General features: G+C 37.3%; 2 protein-coding genes across 10 annotated transcripts; one reads left to right on the top strand and one right to left on the bottom strand.

The window, feature by feature from the left end:
* The first annotated feature begins 3,679 nt into the window (after positions 1-3,679).
* On the top strand, positions 3,680-7,143 carry LOC137745822 (uncharacterized). Of its 4 annotated transcripts, XM_068485840.2 has the most exons (5): positions 3,680-3,813; positions 4,341-4,395; positions 4,628-4,715; positions 4,841-5,250; positions 6,845-7,143. In XM_068485840.2, exons 4-5 carry the CDS (start codon positions 4,858-4,860, stop codon positions 7,013-7,015), a joined length of 564 nt encoding a protein of 187 aa, XP_068341941.2. In that variant the 5' UTR covers positions 3,680-3,813; positions 4,341-4,395; positions 4,628-4,715; positions 4,841-4,857; the 3' UTR covers positions 7,016-7,143. The 4 variants fall into 4 exon arrangements, with proteins under 4 accessions (XP_068341941.2, XP_068341940.2, XP_088537432.1 ...); XM_068485839.2 differs by lacking the exon at positions 4,628-4,715; XM_088681306.1 differs by lacking the exons at positions 4,341-4,395; positions 4,628-4,715 and having other exon boundaries at positions 3,700-3,813.
* A 449-nt stretch (positions 7,144-7,592) lies between these two features.
* Positions 7,593-18,133, bottom strand: ARP (apurinic endonuclease-redox protein). 6 transcript variants are annotated; one of them, XM_068485835.2, is made up of 12 exons: positions 17,961-18,133; positions 17,688-17,877; positions 17,473-17,573; positions 17,224-17,303; positions 16,832-17,083; positions 16,405-16,712; positions 9,832-9,942; positions 9,134-9,271; positions 9,000-9,047; positions 8,769-8,849; positions 8,153-8,312; positions 7,593-7,885 (listed from the first exon to the last, which is right to left on the bottom strand). In XM_068485835.2, the coding sequence occupies exons 1-12, from the start codon at positions 18,002-18,004 to the stop codon at positions 7,764-7,766; spliced, it is 1,635 nt and encodes a 544-aa protein (XP_068341936.2). In that variant the 5' UTR covers positions 18,005-18,133; the 3' UTR covers positions 7,593-7,763. The 6 variants fall into 6 exon arrangements, with proteins under 6 accessions (XP_068341936.2, XP_068341937.2, XP_088537429.1 ...); XM_068485836.2 differs by having other exon boundaries at positions 17,688-17,880; positions 17,967-18,090; XM_088681303.1 differs by having other exon boundaries at positions 17,967-18,077.
* Positions 18,134-18,841: the final 708 nt, after the last annotated feature.

Raw genomic sequence — 18,841 nt, 5'->3', positions numbered from 1 at the left:
CTAGGCAGACTGGTTTGGTGTTGCTGTGCTTTGAAAAAAAACTGCTTCTGCTGTGCTGTGAGAATAAGCAGCTGTGAAATAAAGCAGCAGAGTGTTTGGTAAACTTTTTTGTAAAAGTGATTTTGAAAAAAAAAAGCAGTATTATAGTGTTTAGTAAACTTTTATGTAAAACAGATGTGAAAAAAAGCCAGTTTTTCAAAACTGGGTTTTGCAGCTTCTTGTTTTTGGCTTTTTTTACCCAAAACTGTGAAAAAAAGCTGAAGCTTAATGTTTACCAAACACAAAAACAGCTCCCAGCTTTTTTTGATACCAGCTTTTTTCAGAATCACCTCAATACCAAACCAGGTCTTAGACTCGGCAAATCATGACTCATGACTGTCCAGTTACGTTTCTTCACCTCGTCATTGCACCAGTAGCACGCTGCCAGCTTATCATCCTCATTTTTATCTGTTCATTGTACATCGTGCAATTAGAAATCATTATAATTTTTTTTATTCAAGATTAAACAGAAATAGTACTTAACGAAAATTGACTCCACGATATACAATAAACAGATAGAATGTAAAGATTCTTAGAGTCCTCACAATGAGGATTCGGAAATAATCTTTGTGAGGATCTGGAGAGGATCCTCATCCATTTTGATCAACCAATTTGATGATGTTGGGTGGAACCGGATCCCCTCTGGACCCTTGTAAAATGAGCCTGCTGAGTATGAAATTTGATCCAATTACTACAAAGAGGGGGCCCTTAAAAATTATAATAATTGTAGCAATTAGATCAAATTTCAATGATCCGGATCCTTTGCTCAACAGGCTCAGTTTACAAGGATCCGGAGGGATTCAATTCCATGTTGGGTCCATGAATACTTACACCTAGTTTGTATTTGGTATGTTAACTAAATTTGGTCTTGAATTCTGTTTAACATATAACATTAGTCCTTCTGGATTTGGATCCTGAGCAGGGGTCGAAATCCTCCTGATTTAATAACACAGCATGTTGAATTTTGATCAAATTGCTACAATTATTATAACTTTTAGAGGGACTATCTGTTTGTAGTTATTAGATTAAAATCCAACAATCCGTGTTATTGGGTTAGGATGATTCGAACCCCTCCTCAAGAGAGGATCCAAATCCAATCCTTATTTACATTTTTTTGTCAAAATCAAATTTTTTATTACCAAAAAATTTTCAAAGGTTAAAAAGTAAAAAATAAAGGTTAAGGTTTACTATCCTGAAATTTCTTTGTTTTCACCATTTATATCAAGTGTTTTTTTCGTTCCAGTCTAGTACCTAAATTCATAATTTTAGGACACTCTCATATATCTGTTAAGTTAACTAATAACGTGACGCCCACGTAAACAATAATTAGGCACTTCATGTCAATATGAGGCCACGTGGATATTAAAAAAAAAAAATCAACGTCTTCCCCCTAGTTTCCCACCGAACCATAGGCCAATGTTAGCCCCAACCCAGCCACTAACAACCAAGGTTCTACAAAACACTAGACGCTAGTTGGGCGGTAGGCTAGGGCCTAGCGCCTAGGCGAACTAGGCGGATTTAAGTAAATCTATTATATTTCGTGTAAATAAGTGTCTATTTATACTTAAAATATATATAATTTTATCATAAACTACAAAATAGAATGACATATATATTATGAAGTATTGGAACATAATGAAATATATGGAGAATACGCATATAATTTGTGTTCATTTAAGTATTTAACAAGTCTCTTACAATTTTTTTTTTTTAATGCAAAATGAAAGTTTTTCTGTCTAAGTGAGTCACAATCTAGACGGGTGCCTAGGCAAGTCTAGGCGGGTTAGGTAAGTGCCTAGGCAGGTCTGGATGGGTTAAGCTAGTGTCTAGGTGGTCTAGGCGGACATTTAGCAGGTTTAGGCGCCCTCTCTTAATTTTCAAACGTCTAGGCATTAATCGGGGCAGTGACTAGCTGCCTAGCGCCTAAGCAATGCTAGGCGGGATTTAGTGTTAACAACCTATTCTTCCAAGGCAACTAGAGATGAACCAGAGGCTATCTCATGGCTGCTCCCAAATCCTAAGGCGATGGAGAATCCGAATCTGGACTCGTGGTAGTATCTAAATCTAAGCTGCGGACATGTGGACTTGAAGCTTGAAAATAGTTACTAAATAAGATTTTAGTTTTCAAAAAACTAAAAATGAAATGGATATTTAACAGCCTATTGAGTTTCTAAAATTTTGTTTTACATTTTGGCTTTTAGTGTTTATTTATTGGGTAAAGTACAAAAAACTACCTCAACTATTGGTGTCACGACACTTTCATACCTCATCTTACGAATCTGTACCAATGTTATACATTCTGTTAGCTTGGCATAAATTTCTCAGTTAAATGCTAATGTGGCTTGATCCGAAACCCATTTTCTATTAAAAAATTATTAAAAACTAAAAAAAAATCATTTAATATTTTTTAAATATTAAAAATAAATAAATAAATAAAACCCAACACTCAGTTCGTCCTCTTCCCCCTTCTCTTTCTCTTCTTCCCCTTTCCTGCAACTGCAACCCAAAAAAAAGAAGAGGAAAAAAAAAAAAAAACCAATTTGTCTTACCCGCTCCCCACCCCCTCTTCTCCTCGCACCCACTCTTCGCACCCAACCTCCCTACCTTCGCACCCGCCCTCTGCACCCCAACCTCGCACCCACTACCTACAACCCAAAAAAAAAAAAAAAAAACCCAAATCTCGTTGAGGTGGAATCGGGAAACCTTCGCCAGGGCGATTCCGAAGGTTGAGAACCTGGGCATGGAGAAAATGGGGGGGGGGGGGATGGGTGTGGAGGGAAGAGGGTGGGTGCAGGGGGATAGACGAACTGAGTTTCCTTTTTATTTTCCTTCTCTCTCTTCTTCTACAGGTTGGGTTGGGGGGGGGGGAGAAGGGAAGGACGAACTGGGTTTTTTCCTGGGTTTTTTTTTTTTTGGGTTGTAGGTAGTGAGTGCGAGGGTGGGTGCGGGTTTAGGGAAGACGGGAGGGGAGAAGAAAGGAAGGGGGTCGGGAAAAATTGCGAGTGCCGGGGGGGGGTGGGGAAGATAAATTGGTTTTTTTTTTTCTTTTTTTTTTTCTGGGTTGCAGGAAGGGTGCTGGAAGGGGAAGAAGATAAAGATGGGGGAGAAGAGAGAGACACCCGGGGGGGGTGGGAAATGGGACGTGAGGGTTTTTTTTTTTAATTTTTAATTTTAATTTTTTACTTTATTATTATTATTATTATTATTATTATTTTAATATTTAAAAATTATTAAATGATTTTTTTTAGTTTTTGATAATTTTTTTATTAGAAAATGGGTCCGGATCAAGCCGCGTTAGCATTTAACTGAGAAATAAATGGCCAAGCTAACGGAAGATATAACATTAGCACAAATTCTAAAAATGAGGTATGACATTGTCAATTTTAAAAGATCATGTATGAAAATATCATGACATCAATAATTAAGGTAGTTTTTTGTACTTTACTCTTATTTATTTTTTTTTAATTGGAAGTCGTTATCATAATTTCAGTGAAAACTGAAAACAAAAAATAAAAAATAAAAATGAAACGAGATAGTTATCAAACACCCTTGAAATTTTACAAACTAACCTTCAGTTTTCGCTTTTAGTTTTTAGTTGTCATCGAATAAGATTTCAAATTTTTTTTTTTTTAGTTCTCAAAAAAAAAAGAAAAGAAACGCCAAGTAAATCATTAGCCCAATACCCATAGGCCTCGTCTGGCACACTGCGCTTTCAAACGCTTCCTCCTTCCTGGTTCGTGCGACTGAGCTCTGCTCTCACACACACACACTCAGGTGAACCTCTCCCTCTCCAAAGCTCTATTTCTCTCTTCCACTCTCTCTTATGATTGCTCTCACTCTCTCTCAGTCTTACTGGGTTCTTGTATGGTTAAAATCTGTTGCGGGTTTTTGTTTAATTTTAAGTTTTGATCATGATTTTGGTCAAGTTTGGGCTGTGATTTGGTGGGTATTTTTCTAGGGTTTCATATCAAGGTGTTTTTTTCTTTTCTTTCTTTCTTTCTTTTTGGGATTTTGAAAATTTTCTAACACAATCAATTTTTTGAGTCAATTTGTTTCTTAGTATGTACGACTGTGGACCAAATGTCATCAAATTTCGTACGAATTCGTGCCTGAAAATCCTAAATATCTTAAATTTTTGCTAATCAAATTAAGTTAGTAAAAAGTCTATCCAGTTTTCATCTGTTTATTAGCTATACTGTCATATATGAAATTCAACATCCAGGTCCTAAAGTTTGGATTTTAAAGCCTTACCTGATCTGCATCACTTTCATACTTACTTTCGTTTGTTCTTTATACTGCAGGACTCAACAACATTTCATTTGTAGGTTTTTTTTGGGTCAATAATTTCATTTGCAGGTTAGTCTCTTCATACATATAATACATGTGTGTGTGTATATATATATATATATTATAGATATGTTTATCTGCACTGATTGGATTGTGATATAATTGACTGCTTTATATATGTATGTGTCCATGTTGATAAGAAAAAAAATAGGGTTTGTAAGAAAAAGCACGGATATAAAATGATTAACTGAAAAACGGCACGGATATATCCAATTCTTTGATATATTTTATATCATTATAGGTGTCTGGTGGTTCTCCCTCACTTTTCTGGTGCCGCGATGAAGTGTTTCAATTTCATTTTTTTCCCCATTTTGTTGGCCTTTATTAAGGTTGTATAATATGGATTTCCGTATGATATGAGTATTATATGTTTGAGCTGCAGAAAATGTGTTTTTTTCCATGTCTATTGAACCAGTACTGAATACGGGCATATAACTGACTATGCTCTCAACAGTGACAAAGCACACAAAAATGTCAACCACCTCTCGCTCGCTGTGCCGCGCACTGCGCCTGCGGTCCTTCTCCACAAGCACAAAGCCAACTCATCACAACAGCCACCAGCAGAACCACCAGTACACGGAACCCAATTCCTTCATTGGTTGCTGGGATGCCCCCAAGGATCCCAAGGAGGCTGAGGCCAAGCTTGCGCAGCTCCGCCGAGACTACGCCAAGCAGGTCAAGGAGGTCCGCAAGGAGTATATCAAGGAGGTCGAGCTCATGAGGCTCGAGAAACTTCGCAAGGACGAGGCTCGTAAAGAAGCCCTTAGGCTCCAGAATGAGGAGCGCAAGAGGCTCAAGGCAGAGGCTGCAAAGGTCCGCGCCCAGCAGCGTGAGGTTGCCGAGCAGGAGTTCCGGCAAACGCTGGTATGTGCAATCTGATTTTTCTCCGATTTTAATTTTGTTCCGGCATTTGGTTGCTGAGAAAGTGTGGGAAATGGAACGAAATTCTTGGGTTTTTAATTAATTTGAAATTTTGGGTTTTTGGTTTTTTGGGTTTGTCATGTGGAAATGGGAGGGCGGAGGAGAATTTCAGTTGGTGAAGTTTCTGATTTGTGTTTGCTTCAAATTTAGGTCTTCTAAGTGGTTTTGATTATCTGTTTTGTTGTTGGAAAGATGAGAAAAAGGAGAAAACTTTGAATCCTTGAATCTTTTTTGGCTTTTCAGTTTGGTTTGTAAGAGAAAATGGGAAGATCTAATAGGAGTAAATGGTAAAGATAGATGATAGTTTTTTTTTTTTTTTTTTCTCTTCCTTTGTTTGATCGAGTTTAGATGCAGATTGAGAACAATAACTAATGGTCCAGTAGTTAGGAATTGGCTAGATTGATATGTTAGCGTCTTTGTTATTTATGCGGAAATGTTAATCCATAAAAGCATTAGAAAGTAAGACATTCATAATGGATCTATTTGTGCTGTTGTGCTATCCAACTCTTCTGATAGTAATTCAGTCTATTCATTGATAATATGCATGGTGCATTTCTGACCATGATCTCAAAACAATTTTCATTAGGTAAAAAGTAAAAGCTGACATTCATTTGTACGCTTGGTAAACCTTGAGATATTTTTAGGTTTAATTTCCTTGACCAAATTGTTTCTTATCAAAAAAGAAGGCTTTTAAGAAGGTCCTTAGAGTTTAGAGTCCAAATCGATGTTGTTTGACTTAACATTTGATTAGAACCCTAATCTGGTGGTTTATAAATGTTCAATGGTGAAATTTGTCCTGTTAAAATAAAATTAATTATCTTGTTAAGCGTCGATCAAAAATCTGGTTTGGCATATTCTTTTAGTTTCCATTCCTGTACCAACTAAAACTAGAGTAAATGTTTATAGTCATTGATGAAAAAAATAGTTGATACTGGTGTCTTGACATGTTTTATTTAACAGTCCGAGCTCATACTGTGATAACATGAATAATGAGGGTTAAAAAAATTTTTGGTGAACTTAAATGTATTGATTGTCAGAGATTTCCTTTATCGTTTAAAGAAATATATAGCTTTAGTGGTGTGGGGGGAAGTGGTGTTTTGTTTGAGGTAGAAGGTAAAGTCGTCGTTTTCCTTGGTAGAGTTCTCCCTTTAGAGTGCACATGGGGTTCAAGCTTTTCCAACTCTATCTCTCCTCATGTAGTTGAGATTGCATTGCTTAGATGAAAGGATTAAGTGTATCGGTCGGGGATGCAACTTCCTTTGCCGTGGTTTTGGCAGGGACATGTGGGATTTGTTCTTTTTTAAGTATGCAAGGTTTGAATATCTAAGGTAAATTCACATGATTAATTGTGGCATGCGAGTCTACCTTCGCGGGTCACATAAATAAATGACAATTTTATACTTGATTGAAAATCTTTATCCAATCAATGTCCTCAAGAGGAAGGAAAGAGAGCTGGTTATTTTTTCTTTTCTTGTTCGACACTGCTTCTATGTTTCTTTCACTTGTCTTACGTGTTTTGATTTGTCTAAATGCACAGTTGAAAGAAAGAGCAGAGAAGCTTGAGAATTGGAAGATGAAGGAAAAACAGAAAGGAGAGATGAAAAAAGATGAGAAAGAACTGCTGCGACGTAAGAGTTCCATGTGGATCGATGAACAAGAGCTGGAAAAGAAGATTTTAGAAGCCATCGTCGATACCACACCCCTTTGAGTCTATTTCACTTCTAAATAGGCCAAGTGGTGCTATCCTGTAGTTTCACCGGATAGACAAGATAACCGGGACTCAGTATGTTTTGTACCGAGTCCTCTTTTTTAACAAAATTTGTACACCTTTTTTAACTGGACTCTCTATGTTTTGTGACCTCGGATGCTCTAAATTTTGGAAGGCACTCGTGTGATACCAGCCATAAGTTCTCTTACGGTCAAGTTAGCGTAAAGATTGTAAGCAGTAAGGAAGAGAGCGATTGAGATTTGAGAGCCGAATATGCATTGCCCATGTTCAACCCTAATAAAAGTCGGGAGATGGGACCTTTTAGGATAGTGATATCCATATTAAACAAGGAGAATTTTAGAGGATACCTAGTAATAGATATTTTTACGTTATACGATTGCGATTACTTGAGGCTTAAGCCAATCCCAAGATTGTGGGAATCTCCAAGATTATAGGAAATTAGTCCATTTATCTTGCGGAGCAAACATAGTTATTCTCGAGAAGACCTGTAGGTGCCTAACTTCATTTGTTCACAAAGATTCATAGGTGAGTCTTGTTGGGAATGAACTTCAAAACATTTAAACAAATAAGTTCATCAATTGGTTCAGTCATTATATTACAACAGAGTTAAAGTTTACAGACGGAAGGCAATACAAAATCTCCACCTCTAAATTTTGCGATGTACTACTTTGGTCTTCAGGCGATTTCAAATGCCCATACAAAATTGGATTTCATTTCACCGTCCTACCTACAGCTTAAATACAAGACCTACAGGGCAATGATCGCTACCAGTAACATCAGGGAGAATGTATGAGTCGTGAACCTTGTCCGCTATGGATTCTGAGACGAGGAAGTAGTCAAGCCGCCACCCTAGCAAGAACAATAACAATAACAAATCTGAACTATTGAAGGTGAAAAACAATCTTTCCTTAGATATGAATATCTCGCGCTTGCGCACACACACATACATGTTCCAAGAATCACAAAATCAGTATGCAAATAATGGATGCTTAGAATGCATGGTCATAGGAACACTTAGATCATAACTATATGGTATAATTTGATACCATCAAGCACTTGTTCGAATGCAATTGCAAATCTGAATAATGAAATCTACTAATACAGATTGAGAAATACCTCTATTAAATTTGCGTCCACCATGCCGATAACCCCAGTATGTATAGCCTACAACACCAGGGTGTTGCCTTCTGAAGGTATCCACAAATCCCTTGGATAAAAAGTTTGTCCCAAAGGATTGCCTTTCTTCATCTGTAAACCCGGCACTTCTTCTATTTCCCTATAGGTGTATTAAGAAAAAAGATCATCAATAAAATCAGTATAGTATGCTATAAGCTGTGTCACCGAGTAGGCATAACGTCCCCTAAATATGTTCAATTTGCCACCTCAGTTTTCCTAAGAAAAGGTTAAAAAAAAATTTGAAGCAAATTTATGGCCCAAATTTAGGATTCGTTTTTTCAAGTAAGAACAGATTAAGTTACACCAGACAGGTGTGTGACGTGCTGAATTTACACCACTCAAAGCTTCTACAGAATTTTTTTCCCCTGATTCAACCGTAGAACTTAATGCTGAAATTATGCTCATTTTGTTTGTCAAAATCTCAAACATCGATAACCTTGATTTATAAAATATATTTCTTGAGACAGATACCCTAAAATTCAGATACTTTTCCTTATGTTGAGTGATCTGCAGGGAACAACACAGGTTTACTGATAACAAAATCTGGAGAACTTACAGCTGGGTTATATATGTCTATCTCTTGATGAGCACAGTTCAGATCACCAGTTAAAATGACAGGTTTTGACTTTTCCAGCTCCTGCGTTGAAAATGAAGGTGCCCAAAAGCATCAAGTAATTATTAAATAATCACACCAGCTATGCTTTTTCAAAAGCATAAAAAATTTCTTTGATCCAGAAAAAAAAGAGAGCATTGTGCCGTAATAGAGGTAAAAATATAGTACACTTACTTTCATGTAATTGCTGAGAGTTGGATCCCATTCTGTGATCCTGTATGACTAAAAAAGAAATTGCGACTGTTAGCAGAGAAGACATCTCTAAATACTACATCGAATTCGGCTGCAAAATGCTCAAGGTTAAATACCAGTCTTCGCAAACCATCTCCAGAATTAGGAACATATCCACTTATCAGGTAAAACGAGTCAAACTCTACTGTTACAATCCGCCCCTCACTGTCATGATCGGGTATGCCAAGGCCATATGTGACAGAATGTGGCTTTATCTGTCAGACGATGAACGCCAATTTGTATTAGCAGATTAACCAATATAAAATTCATGAATGGATAAAAGCAAATCCAACTCTGCTGTTCCAATTCCACAGATGGAAAAACAATATCAATGTAGAAACAAAAATGAATAGTTGCATTCAAATAAGAAAGCAAGAATTAATCAAAATAATTTTATTCTGACCCAATAAGCGTTTGAAACATTTTTTTTAAAAAAAGGTAATAGGCAAAAATCACTGCTCTCAACTTTGTTGCTGACATCTATATTATTCATATGTAAGAGAAAAAATTAGCAGCTGCAGTTCAATTCTCGAAAATTTCTAAAACTAGGTAGACACAGACTAAAGTAGTACAAAGATTTCATTATCATTGGACTAGAAGCCTAGAATCTACATTGTTCACACAAATAATTAGCTGACCAGAATTAAGCATTAAGTGAGGTTAACACAACATTAACGAGCCACGGTGCAGGTATAAATAAAGACCGTTATACATTAAATACTTCATTTTCTAAAGACATCAAATAACTGCCTTCAAGAAGAGAGAAGCTATATACCCGAGATATAATTGCAGTTCCTGAATAACCAAGTTTGGAAACACTGCATGTCCAGAAGCTATTCTCATAGCCATCTATCAGAGACCTTTTCACATCTTCAACATCTTTCTCCTGTTCCAAAACATAATATAATTGATATAGAAAAAGCAAAATGAAAGATGGGCGCAATTTACGTCTTATAATTAACTTTAGAAGGACAAAGGCATAAGATTTAGCTTGGTTGTCCCAAATAGAAAATATACTTTTCTATCACTGGTGAAACACAAAAGTCCAGTTCCAATTATAAACTAAGGTTTCGAATGGAAAAAATCAGTATACCTCAAACATTGATAGTATGATCGAACAACCTAAGAGTCCAAAGTAGGGAATGGTTACCGGTATACTTGGCATGAATATTTCAGAGTAAAGCACTGCATTACAATAAAAGATCGCCTTCTATTGTAAAAATAAACTCCACCAAATTTTTTTTTTCTTCTTATAAGTGACCAAAACTATACAAGTGCAAGTAGTGAAGCAATCTTGATAGTTGATGCACACAAAAAGAGATTGAAAAAAAAAAAAAAAAATTGACCTTTATTTACTCAGAAATGAAAACCTATTCTTCGGTGATGACTGCACTCGAGTTTCTTGGGTATACTTACTAAAAAGTAAGAGTGAGGTTATGTCTGTTTTTCCAATATTTCATCAAATGATTCAAACCCAATTTAATGCTAAAATTCAAGTTGTTCGATCTGACAATGGGAAAGAGTATTTGAATTATGGACTTGGAACATTTTTTCAACAAGAAGGTATCATTCATCAAACTTCATGTCCACATGCAAAATCGTGATAAGTTGGATCCTCGAGCCATCAAATGTATGTTTATTGGCTATTCTGCTACTCAGAAAGGGTATCGATGTTACTATCCTCCCAATGGGAAAATTTTTGTCTCTATGGATGTTACCTTTCAGGAACAAGAGGCTTATTTTTCAGAGGGAGATTCGGTCACTTCTCTTCAGGGGGAGATGGGGAGTAAGGAGGAAGAGCAGTGGCCACTTGACATTGGTGGTATGCATTTTTCGGATGAACACTTGTCTAATGCCGGTGATGGTCCAAATTTGCCTAATGATGAGGCAAAGAGTGAAAAAATATTGAAGGTATATGAGAGGACAAGAAAAAGGGGAGATAAAGGAAAAGAAAAAGAAAAAGTGGCTGATGAGATAGACCACCCACATATAGATCCCCTCATTGACCAACTCTCTGACCAATCAGCTGCTACTCATACAAATTATCCTGAGGTAACCACTCATTCTCCTTCTCTTCAGCCTACTATATTTGATGAGTCCAATCATGAGATTTCATTAAGTGCTGATCCAAATGAACCACATCATGAGTCTGGTTCTCGTTATCCTATTCGAGAAAATCGAGGGATACCCCCTGTTCGTTATGGTTATTCTTCTACAAAGGGTATTCAATATCCTATATCTAATTTTGTTTCATCTCATCGCTTGTCAGACTCTTATATAGCTTTTGCAAACCAATTGTCATCAGTCTCAATTCCTAATAAGTTACAGGATGCTCTTAAAAATCCAAAATGGAAAAAAGCTATGATTGAAGAGATGGAAGCTCTTCGAAAAAACTCCACTTGGGAACTGGTTAAACTTCCTGAAGGCAAGAAACCTGTTGGGTGTAGATGGGTGTTCACAGTAAAGCATAAAGCTGATGGTTCAGTGGAGAGGTACAAGGCCAGATTGGTAGCCAAAGGTTATACTCAAACCTATGGCATTGATTATCAAGAAATTAACTCTATTTTGGCTTGGTATCAGAGCCATTCTGATCCAAAAGGAGTTTCTATTCTGATTAACCTACTGGCACTACTGCCATCTACCCCATAAGACCTGCAGAATAGCAGGCCTTCTACTTTCATACGAATCCAATCTCTCTTTGGCCATATCTGCCAACATCACTACCCATATTGAGCTTGTTAACCATATACATTCCGCTGCATCTCTACCCATCTTCTGTCCATTTGCAATATCTCCACGAACCCATAAAACTTTCCAAAAAAACCAAAAAATTTTAAATACTACTCCATACCCGTTGGAATCACCCAACAAACCCGTGTCATTGCCTCTTCCTCCTTGCATTTTGTTCCTGCATCTCTCTCAGTGAGACTGACTCTCTATTGTTTCAATAAAGAGAATTCGTTGCAGTAGTAATGGGTGACTCCAAGACCACTGTTTCAGCTACTGTTACACAAAATGATATGTCTCTGCATATCACCCCAGACAAGTTGGATGGGTCCAACTATTCCTCGTGGTCCCAAAGTGTCCGCATCTACATCACTGGCAGAGGCAAATGGTCTTATGTCAGTGGAAAAAAGAAGGCACCAGCAGAAGCCGATGCATTGTATGCTATATGGGAGGAAGAGAATGCCATGGTTCAATCTTGGCTTCTCAACTCCATGACTAGAGATTTGCGGGCCATTTTTCTCCGACTCTCTACTGCAAAAGATGTTTGGGATGCTGTTACCCAATTGAAAAAGATGCATCAAAATTATATGAACTTCGCCGTCAAGCATTGGCGACTCGCCAGAATGGTGAGCCTTTATCTGCATATTATGGTAAACTCCAGCAAACATGGCAAGAAATAGATTTCTTACGTCCTGGAAAATTGAAATGTGCTGATGATGTTGCTGCTCGAGAGACAGAAATTTCAGAAGAAAGATTGTATGATTTTCTGGCTGGCCTTGATCCTCATTTAGATCATGTTCGCAGTCAAGTTTTGACTCAAACACCTTTGCCATCTGTTCGTGCTGCTTATGCTCTTGTGAATGCTGAAGCAAGTAGGCAAACCATTATGTTGGTTGGCCCACAAGTGGAAGGATCAGCCATGGTAGCTGCTCCGTCTCGATTTCCCCGTGGAGTCTCGAATTCTCGATCAGGTGGATCTAAAGTTACTAATACAAGGAAGTGTACTTATTGTGACAAGGATAAGCATACTAGAGGCACTTGTTTTAAGTTGCATGGATATCCTGATTGGTGGGTTCAAAAGAAGGAAAATCAAAAGAAAAGCATTGTTGGATCACAAGCACACCTGTCTACACCAACGCCTTCCGTGCCTCGAGTAGATCAATCTGCTCACTCAGTTTCTCCTACTACTGCTTCCACTTCCTTAGTCGACGCAGGTAACTTTGGTTTTGCCTTGAACACCACATTTGGTGCTCCAAATAAACCTTGGATCATTGATTCGGGGGCTTCTGACCATATGACCAATAACTCTTCATGGTTTGCTTCTCACACTACTCCACCTTTAAATACCGTTAAAGTTGCTAATGGTATTTCCACTCCAGTGCTTGGAGCAGTCTCCATCTCATTAACACCATGCCTATCTCTCTCATCTGTTTTACATGTTCCTAATCTTTCTCACAATTTGCTTTCCATTGGTAAACTTACAAATCAACTAAACTGTCTTGCCATCTTTTCTCCTACTCATTGTTGGTTTCAGGATATTCGAACGAAAGCGTTGATTGGTCATGGTAGAGAGGGGAGGTCTATACTACTTGGACTTACCACCAGATTGTGAGAAGACAAGTTACAGTTGTCAAGTGGAAGCTAAACAATTTGAAGCTTCTGAAAAAATTTGGTTATGGCACAAAAGATTGGGACATCCTTCCTTTCAGTACCTGCAATATCTATTCCCTTCTTTATTTTCTAAAGTCAAGGTTTCTAATTTCCATTGTGAAACTTGCATCTTTTCTAAAAATCATAGTGTCTCATTTCCTTTAAGCTCCAATAAAAGTGATATTCCTTTCTCTCTTATTCATTCTGATGTTTGGGGACCATTTCATATTCCTACTTATACTGGTGCTAAATACTTTGTCTCTTTCATTGATGACTGCACTTGAGTTTCTTGGGTATACATACTAAAAAGTAAGAGTGAGGTTATGTCTGTTTTTCCAATATTTCATCAAATGATTCAAACCCAATTTAATGCTAAAATATGAGTAGGAGAAAAGATGGCAAGACAATTTAGTTGATTTGTAAGTTTACCAATGGAAAGCAAATTGTGAGAAAGATTAGGAACATGTAAAACAGATGAGAGAGATAGGCATGGTGTTAATGAGATGGAGCCTGCTCCAAGCACTGGAGTGGAAATACCATTAGCAACTTTAACGGTATTTAAAGGTGGAGTAGTGTGAGAAGCAAACCATGAAGAGTTATTGGTCATATGGTCAGAAGCCCCCGAATCAATGATCCAAGGTTTATTTGGAGCACCAAATGTGGTGTTCAAGGCAAAACCAAAGTTACCTGCGTCGACTAAGGAAGTGGAAGCAGTAGTAGGAGAAACTGAGTGAGCAGATTGATCTACTCGAGGCACGGAAGGCGTTGGTGTAGACAGGTGTGCTTGTGATCCAACAATGCTTTTCTTTTGATTTTCCTTCTTTTGAACCCACCAATCAGGATATCCATGCAACTTAAAACAAGTGCCTCTAGTATGCTTATCCTTGTCACAATAAGTACACTTCCTTGTATTAGTAACTTTAGATCCACCTGATCGAGAATTCGAGACTCCACGGGGAAATCGAGACGGAGCAGCTACCATGGCTGATCCTTCCACTTGTGGGCCAACCAACATAATGGTTTGCCTACTTGCTTCAGCATTCACAAGAGCATAAGCAGCACGAACAGATGGCAAAGGTGTTTGAGTCAAAACTTGACTGCGAACATGATCTAAATGAGGATCAAGGCCAGCCAGAAAATCATACAATCTTTCTTCTGAAATTTCTGTCTCTCGAGCAGCAACATCATCAGCACATTTCAATTTTCCAGGACGTAAGAAATCTATTTCTTGCCATGTTTGCTGGAGTTTACCATAATATGCAGATAAAGGCTCACCATTCTGGCGAGTCGCCAGTGCTTGACGGCGAAGTTCATATAATTTTGATGCATCTTTTTCAGTTGAGTAAGTTTGGGTAACAGCATCCCAAACATCTTTTGCAGTAGAGAGTCGGAGAAAAATGGCCCGTAAATCTCTAGTCATGGAGTTGAGAAACCAAGATTGAACCATGGCATTCTCTTCCTCCCATATAGCATACAATGCATCGGCTTCTGCTGGTGCCTTCTTTTTTCCACTGACATAAGACCATTTGCCTCTGCCAGTGATGTAGATGCGGACACTTTGGGACCACGAGGAATAGTTGGACCCATCCAACTTGTCTGGGGTGATATGCAGAGACATATCATTTTGTGTAACAGCAGCTGAAACAGTGGTCTTGGAGTCACCCATTACTACTGCAATGAATTCTCTTTATTGAAACAATAGAGAGTGTCTCATTGAGAGAGATGCAGGAACAAAATGCAAGGAGGAAGAGGCAATGGCACGGGTTTGTTGGGTGATTCCAACAGGTATGGTTTATAGGGTATGGGGTAGTATTTAAAATTTTTTGGTTTTTTTGGAAAGTTTTATGGGTTCGTGGAGATATTGCAAATGGACACAAGATGGGTAGAGATGCAGCGGAATGTATATGGTTAACAAGCTCAATATGGGTAGTGATGTTGGCAGATATGGCCAAAGAGAGATTGGATTCGTATGAAAGTAGAAGGCATGCTATTCTGCAGGTCTTATGGGGTAGATGGCAGTAGTGCCAGTAGGTTAATCAGAATAGAAACTCCTTTTGGATCAGAATGGCTCTGATACCAAGCCAAAATAGAGTTAATTTCTTGATATTTTCATCTCCCAATCGGAGGATTTATATAGGAATACAAGCAATGATGATCAGGTATGAAACCAGTACAAGAAGTCATAAAAACACTGCTATGAAACTACTGCCTATACCTAACTTTACTGCTTACAACTACTTTATTAATTACAATGGAATTCATGTCTGATTTCCTAATTCTTTAGTCAACAATGGCTGCTTCAGTTAACAAGTCTACAATGGCTGCTTCAGTTAACAACATAAGATTTAGCTTGGTTGTCCCAAATAGAAAATATACTTTTCTATCACTGGTGAAACACAAAAGTCCAGTTCCAATTATAAACTAAGGTTTCGAATGGAAAAAATCAGTATACCTCAAACATTGATATTATGATCGAACAACCTAAGAGTCCAAAGTAGGGAATGGTTACCGGTATACTTGGCATGAATATTTCAGAGTAAAGCACTGCATTACAATAAAAGATCGCCTTCTATTGTAAAAATAAACTCCACCAAATTTTTTTTTTCTTCTTATAAGTGACCAAAACTATACAAGTGCAAGTAGTGAAGCAATCTTGATAGTTGATGCACACAAAAAGAGATTGAAAAAAAAAAAAAAAATTGACCTTTATTTACTCAGAAATGAAAACCTATTCTTCGGTGAGCCTTCTTGAGAGTGAACTTTAAGCCTTAGATAGCCCATCATGTTGAAACATAAAAGATAATGTCACTCATTGCTCAGCACGTTCAGAGGCCAAACTATCAGCCAATTCTTTGCCAATCACAAAGCATGTAGATATAATAAAATGTAACTACAAAACAATGATGCATTGACTGTATTATCAAACAAGAATTGACCCTTTAAAGGTAAAAATTAGAACTAAAATACTTGCCTGCAGTTTGGTTTCCTGCAAACACAGTACATCAAAGTCTTCCCTTTGAGCGAGCTGCAAAGCAGAGAATCCCTCCAGCTTAAGTAATGCCCTTAAACCATTGACATTCCAAGACATAAGCTTCACAAATTTAGTATCTTTGGGAAGCAGTGGACGCTTCATTGTTCTAGGATTATAAGGAATCCAATCTTTCTGAGGTTTCTTGTGTGCAAGAACTGTCCACGGCTCAGCCACTTTATCATCAGTTTTGACATCAACGCTAATAGTTTCTGAAGATACTTTCCTCCGTGTCCTCGAGATTTTCTCACCTAGACAGATAACAACAGTATACAAGCAGAACCAGTCATCATCATTAAGTTAACTGAACCCTGATAAAAATATGAAAATACACTGAATTAAGACAATCCATGGAACCATTTTACAGCACCTGAAACCTCATCATATTCAATTGACAGCTTCTCCTTTTTCGTGGCAACTTTGTTATCGCCTACAAGAGTTTTACTCTTAACTGACGAATGCTTTAACCTTCTCTTATTCCGTTGCAGTTCATGACCCTCCAAAACAGTGTCGACATTTTGAGCATGGTCTCCATCAGATGAAGTTTCAGCCTTGGTTTGACCCGATGCATTTTCAATAGAAATGGAGGACACTTGTCCTTGTCTTACCACAGAACCTTCACCTGATAGATGCAAATGAACTCTTAAGTCCTAACCATTCAAGTCCAAGGAACTAGGCACAAAGAAGAAATAGTATGAAATCAATTTTAATAATAAGTTCATTAACTTTTGGAGCAGTACATGAAAAAAAAAATTTCGGTACCATCTATCTTCTTTTCCAAAAAGCACTTCAAGGCAGACACAAGCTCGCATTTACGACCTTTGGCAGGGATACCGACATTCCTGGCAGGCAATTTAAAGTTTCAAACCATTCTACAAGCACTGTAAATCATAATATTCAACTCAAATCCCCACTTGCTATCTATCAATACCATACACACTTGATACAAAAGGAACATCCCCATTTGAGTGTTGACTAACAAAAAAAATTAAGACTTGAAGAAATGTTTACCTCAACGTAGTTCGGAGTTGGTGAACCGTCATTGCCTCGATTCGTGCAGGGTCATCCTTAAAACTCTCAATCTCAAGCTCATTGCTTTCGACATCGTCTTCCTAAGAGATTCAATCAATCACTAACAAATACTATTTGCAAATCACCCAACAAACAAAAAACAGAAATAAATAGAAAAATCAGAATAAAATACATGAAATTTATACAAGTAGAACCTTGAAAATAGGGTTCTGAGGAATTGGGTTTGTGGAACTCATTGGTCCTTTGGCTTTGGGGGATTTCTTTCTTGTGGGGGAAGCAGTCGAGACGGTGCGTTTAGGCACAAAAGCTTGAGGTGCTCTCAATCTAATAAGAGAATCCAATGCTCTTGTTCCGGTTGTGGAATTCGTCGGAGAAACTGCGAAGCTACTGGTATGGGTCGTCAGTTATTTCAAATGTAGCTGAAATCAAATTCATACGGAATTGAAAATCATAGAGAAAACCTTAACCTTAACCTGCTGAGATTGAGGAAAGACTTAAACCCTAATTGCATTCTTCTTACAACTGCAAAGACAGACTGAGAAATATGATTTTTATTTATTTCTTTTTTTTTTGTTATTTTTCTTCGTTTTTTTTTTCTTTTTTTCCCTCTACTTTGGGTACGTACAAGTACAACCGTCAATTTGACGATCAAATTTGAACGGAAATTTTTATATAAATTGGTGTAGATATGTTAAATGATTAAAATAAATATAATATTTAATGTGATATAATAATTGTCGAAGATAATAATGTAGGGTAATTATTGTAATTTTGTAAAACATGTGGGGGTATACTTGTTATTTGAATTTTTAAAATGGAAACTGATTACTATGCCTTAAAAAAAAAAAAAAAATTTTAGAAGCATGGTAGACCATGCTTTTGCTTTTATATGTTTTTCTAATGTCATTGATATCAATTTTTTTAAAAAGCACTTTTTTTTTTTTTTTATCAAAAACACATTTAATGTTTCAAATTTTTTTAATAAGCTAGTTTTTTTAAAAGTACCACAATTCCAAACCAACTCATAGTCGACAACTTTTTATACTATTTTTGAAAAAACAATAGTATTTCATTGGGCCAGCCAAATTAATGTGGTTCAACTTTGCATTTGGCGAGAAATGAACCTCAGACCTCTCACTTACAAGTGAAGAAAAATACAACTAAAACTAAATTGAGAAGTAGATGAATCTCACAATAAGAACATCCAAGGGTAAGTTCGGTTCGGTATTTTGCCGAAACCGAAAAATGAAGTCACCATTCAGTTCAGCTTTTCGTTCTGTGACTTCGGTTCGGTTTCCTCATTCTCTCTATGGTTTTAGTTCGAAGGCATCTGTCTTTCATCGTCGCC

This window comes from Pyrus communis, chromosome 12 (assembly GCF_041283825.1).
Source record: "Pyrus communis isolate YQ-2024b chromosome 12, ASM4128382v1, whole genome shotgun sequence".
NCBI lineage: Eukaryota > Viridiplantae > Streptophyta > Magnoliopsida > Rosales > Rosaceae > Pyrus > Pyrus communis.
The sequence above is the reverse complement of the archived record's forward strand: the minus strand, read 5'-3'. Positions and strand labels throughout refer to the sequence as shown.

Excerpts from the sequence above, each read along its gene's own strand:
- LOC137745822 (XM_088681305.1), top strand. The coding sequence starts at position 4,828 with ATGCTCTCAACAGTGACAAAGCACACAAAAATGTCAACCACCTCTCGC. Across the intron at positions 5,251-6,844 it reads AGGAGTTCCGGCAAACGCTG|TTGAAAGAAAGAGCAGAGAA; the intron begins GTATGTGCAATC and ends CTAAATGCACAG.
- ARP (XM_068485834.2), bottom strand. The coding sequence starts at position 18,004 with ATGCAATTAGGGTTTAAGTCTTTCCTCAATCTCAGCAGGTTAAG. Across the intron at positions 17,084-17,223 it reads TTTGGAAAAGAAGATAGATG|GTGAAGGTTCTGTGGTAAGA; the intron begins GTACCGAAATTT and ends TGCATCTATCAG. Across the intron at positions 9,272-9,831 it reads GAACTGCAATTATATCTCGG|ATAAAGCCACATTCTGTCAC; the intron begins GTATATAGCTTC and ends ATCGTCTGACAG.